Source organism: Lepisosteus oculatus, chromosome 2 (assembly GCF_040954835.1).
Source record: "Lepisosteus oculatus isolate fLepOcu1 chromosome 2, fLepOcu1.hap2, whole genome shotgun sequence".
NCBI classification, from domain to species: domain Eukaryota; kingdom Metazoa; phylum Chordata; class Actinopteri; order Semionotiformes; family Lepisosteidae; genus Lepisosteus; species Lepisosteus oculatus.
In genome coordinates this window covers 10,720,163-10,724,693 of record NC_090697.1, presented here as the reverse complement: position 1 = coordinate 10,724,693, position 4,531 = coordinate 10,720,163, and the positions used below count along the sequence as shown (strand labels likewise).

The following is a 4,531-nucleotide window of genomic DNA, read 5'->3' as shown; positions in this document are numbered from 1 at the left end:
TGAAGCCTGCTTTATCAGCCATCGCTGAAGAGATCTGTTAAATCTCTGATGGTCAAACACATTAAATAAACTTTACTTTGTTTAATATATCAAACAGCCTGCGGGTTCTCCAGAATCAATAAAATGATGACTCGTGATCTGCGACGCGGCTGCGTGCGAGATGAGTCTAAATTCAAATGCTGCTCCTGTAACTGAGAAAATAAAACTGGATTTCTCTGTGAAAATGTAGCTGAAATATAATTTTGATATAAATAACTTCCAATATTGCTCAAATTTAAAATTGGTCCACCGGGGAATTGTCTCCGCTTGTTTTTGGTGACAGGTCACTCATAAATCCTATTTCATGTTTCCTTTTGTTTTCTTCAGAGAAAATAAAACAAGGTCCACGTTGTGCTTTGTGTAATTCGTTTTGCGTTTTTAGTTTACTTAGTTGCGAAATGTCATGGGCATACAAACCTTGGAAATAGTGTTTTTCAAAAACAGATTTTCGGTTTTCTCTAGGCCAAAACTAGCCAAGCTAAAAAAATGATACCGAACAGGCAAATGATGAATTGGTTGTACAGTTAAAGGTCTGAATTCGGTCTAAAATAGTGATTAAACGAATTAGAGCAAAAAATATTATCCGATGACGATGACCTTAGAAGGACAAAAGGGCTGAAATGAGTAGATGAATGTTAACACACTTCTACGACTAATATTAGGATTTATTAACTGTAGTTTAATACTTATAAAATCACTTGTAAATCGTCTATTGGGAAAGCTGAAACTGGAAGAAATGAGATATCCGTACACGTTTTATTGAGATTACAATGCGTTTGATAAAAAGCATTGTTTAAAAATGTTTTATTAGCCAGTATTGTAAGCGGTAACAAATTCAAGTCAAATAAAACAAAAAAAAAGGAAAAGTTACTCGTGTTTGACCTCATGTTATGGAATACAATTCGATTCTTTACAGCAGAAGTGAACATCTAGTCTTGTTTCTGACGATTCTAACAGGGAATATAGACCACACTCCTGGCAATAAACAAAAAAAGGTCAAAAAGAAGGCAATTCTCTGCATTCCTAATTCCGTCTGCTGAAAAAAAGTGCATGATAAAAAGCCTTCTTACAACAACAGTTTAAACTCAACTCTTTTCTCCTGGAAAACAATCAGATTAGGTTATAATGAATCTTTTCAAATGGGGTTTGTTCTTTTTAGTTAGCGCAGGTGTACAATAGGCGGCCAAGCCGGGGAGTCTCACGCCTAGGTGTGAGCTGATTATTCAAATAGGGCAACGCAGAAGTAGGGATTGGAGATTTCGCCTGGCGCACAGAGCTATATCACAGCGTTTACAGCCAGACACCAACGTCATTTCAGCTCCTGTCATCATCAGACGCTATTCAGCGCCTCTGGGCACCACTGTCTGAAATCTACACATGCTCGAGTCCCCGAGTAGAAAGCAGACCAGCGATCTGGGTTACCGTTGGTCCGAAGTCTTGTTCTAGAGAACTTTTTTTAAAAAAAAAAACCTTCTCCAGAGAAGCTGTTGACCGGGTGGATTCGCTGCTTCCACAATGCTGGGTGCAGTTAAAATGGAAGGACACGAGCATTCAGACTGGAGCACCTATTACGGCGAGCCCGAGGTTGGTAGCTTATATATATTTTTTTTTTCCTCCTAAAGCCGATCCCATTTTATACAACTCAATATTAGCCCTGAGATAATATTAACTTTGTGATCAAATATTGACTTGAGGCGTCTCCAAATCCTCCCCGATCTCCGAGCTGCGCTATCCTAACAAAGTTGGGCTTGGCATGCAAGAAGAAACTTTTTTTCTGGAATTCTGACTTCATCTGCTTACATACAAGTCATGGATAATTTGTTTTTTAAGGATTGCTTTCTTTCATTCTGTAGTGGAAAATACACATGTAATTGCTATATAGTGCTGTCGAGTTGCATTCACTACTTAATGAATATGCATTCAATGTTTCTTTTTCGGTTTCTGTTACACTTTCTGTATTGTTTTCTGTACAATTTGATATTTTCACGTCCTGTGATCGTTCTAAGGAGAACTCGTGAAAAGAATCTTTGAGGAAATCAGTTTCGCTCATGGGACTTCTTTATACATTTTAGATTAGCCGCTGAAAGCACATTTGTTTGATTATCCTGAAAATATTAAATACGTTTCATGTAAGATTCGAGTTGGGTTTTTTTTTCTGCTCGAACGAAGACAACGCTTGGATGAGGAACAACATTTATAGAAGTCGTTTTGTCGAATCAATGATAGGTCGCGGGTCACCATTTTTTTTTGTTTTGTTTTTTTTAAAGTTTTGTTTTCATTAACAAACAAAAACTTAACTGTGGTGCCAAGTTTGTTTTAAGCGCCTTTGACACAACCGCCAGTGATTCGAAAACTTAACTTTTGTGTGTCTTTTTTTTTTCCTGCTCCCACAGTGTTACACATCCGTTGGCAACATGAACACCGGACTGGGGATGAACACCATGAACACGTACATGAGCATGTCGGGCATGAGCACGGCGGCCACCATGACACCGAGCTCCATGAACATGTCGTACGTGAACACGGGCATGAGCCCCTCTATGACGGGCATGCCAGCCGGGGCCGGCTCCATGAACGGCATGGGCCCCGGGATGGCGGGCATGAGCGCGGCTCTCAGCCCCAGCATGAGCCCGATGACCGCGCAGCCGCCGTCCATGAACGCCTTGACGTCCTACCCCAACATGAACGCAATGAGCCCCATGTACGGACAGTCCAACATCAACAGATCGAGGGACCCGAAAACGTACCGGAGGAGCTACACGCACGCCAAACCGCCCTATTCGTACATCTCCCTCATTACCATGGCCATCCAGCAGTCGCCTAACAAGATGCTCACGCTTAGCGAGATCTACCAGTGGATCATGGACCTCTTCCCCTTTTACCGTCAAAACCAGCAGCGCTGGCAGAACTCAATCCGCCACTCCTTGTCCTTCAACGACTGTTTCCTGAAAGTGCCTCGGTCGCCCGACAAACCGGGAAAGGGCTCCTTCTGGACCCTGCACCCGGACTCCGGGAACATGTTCGAGAACGGCTGCTACCTGAGGAGACAGAAGCGCTTCAAGTGCGATAAAAAACTCTCCAAGGAGTCCGGCAGGAAGACCTCCGAAGGCGGATCTAACAGCAGCTCGGAAAGCTGCAACGGCAACGAGTCTCCCAATTCCAACGCGTCCTCCTCCACCGAGCCCAAAAGGTCGCTGTCGGACATGAAGTCCAGCCAGGCTCTGAGCCCCGAACACGCTGCGTCCCCGACATCTCAGGCGCAGCATCTGCTGTCGCAACACCACTCCGTCCTAGCGCATGAAGCGCACCTGAAGCCGGAGCATCACTATTCCTTCAACCACCCTTTCTCCATTAACAATTTAATGTCGTCGGAGCAGCAGCATCACAAAATGGACCTAAAGACTTATGAGCAGGTAATGCATTACTCTGGGTATGGGTCTCCCATGACAGGAGCCTTATCCATGGGCTCGATGACCAGCAAGGGGGGCTTGGAGACCTCGCCAATATCCACTGACACGTCTTACTATCAAGGTGTGTATTCTAGACCGATCATGAACTCTTCCTAAGTTTTCTGCAACACAATGGACCTTTTCCAGCAATTTGTACATTTTGTAAAATAATAGTTTGTGCACACGCATTCCAAAATATTTTTTTGATGTTTCCCAATGATTACTAGATGTCAAGTTTGTTTAGTATTTTTTTTGTAAAAGGGGTGTTAATATATGACAAGATTTGTTTGTTTGTTTTCAAACTCCCACCGCAGCTTTTGAAACGGAACAAAAAACAAAACAACAATGTTACAAATTATGGCACGGTAAATACTGAATTTAAAATGCAATTTGGGAGAGTGAAGTGCTTCAGACGAATAATTTATCGTTTGTGTATTTCTTATTTATGGCTTGTAAATGTGTATTCTTGTAGTTGACAACAAGGGCAGAATATATTAAAGTGTTACTTGGACGTTTTGGGAACATGATCGTCTGGTCTTATTTTCTGTAAAATTATGTTTCATGTAATTACGAACATATTATATAGAAAATATTTCAGCATTGAAACGCATCAGTATGGCTTGATAAAGTCAACATGAAACAACACAAGGTATTTTTATCTACGATGGTAAAAATCATTTCATGGTTTAAAACAGTATAGTTTTCGCTATTTCAATACCAAACGGTGTTACGTTGTGGTTCGCTTCATTTAAGAGTTAGGACATTTATTAATTAAAACCAAGTATTTTACCTTTACGAAAACACCCTAAATCACTGTAAAATGTTGACCAGTCCGGATTTCATAAGGGGCAAAACTAAGAATCAGATCGAAAAATTATTTTGAGCCTAATTTAAAGTAACTAAATGTCCTATCGCATTCAATGATCTAAATAGTGACATATTGTATATCATTTCGGAACAATATGCAATGAGAAACTCAACAGATTTTAAAAACCGCTTTGGGACTTATTCTGTTTTTACCTTTTTGAAATTGTGCTGGAAAA

General features: G+C 41.1%; 1 protein-coding gene across 1 annotated transcript; it reads left to right on the top strand.

Annotated features, from left to right (window-relative positions):
* Positions 1-1,297: 1,297 nt before the first annotated feature.
* On the top strand, positions 1,298-4,015 carry foxa2 (forkhead box A2). The gene is made up of 2 exons (XM_006626133.3): positions 1,298-1,623; positions 2,433-4,015. The coding sequence occupies exons 1-2, from the start codon at positions 1,555-1,557 to the stop codon at positions 3,603-3,605; spliced, it is 1,242 nt and encodes a 413-aa protein (XP_006626196.1). The 5' UTR covers positions 1,298-1,554; the 3' UTR covers positions 3,606-4,015.
* The last annotated feature ends 516 nt before the right edge of the window (positions 4,016-4,531 follow it).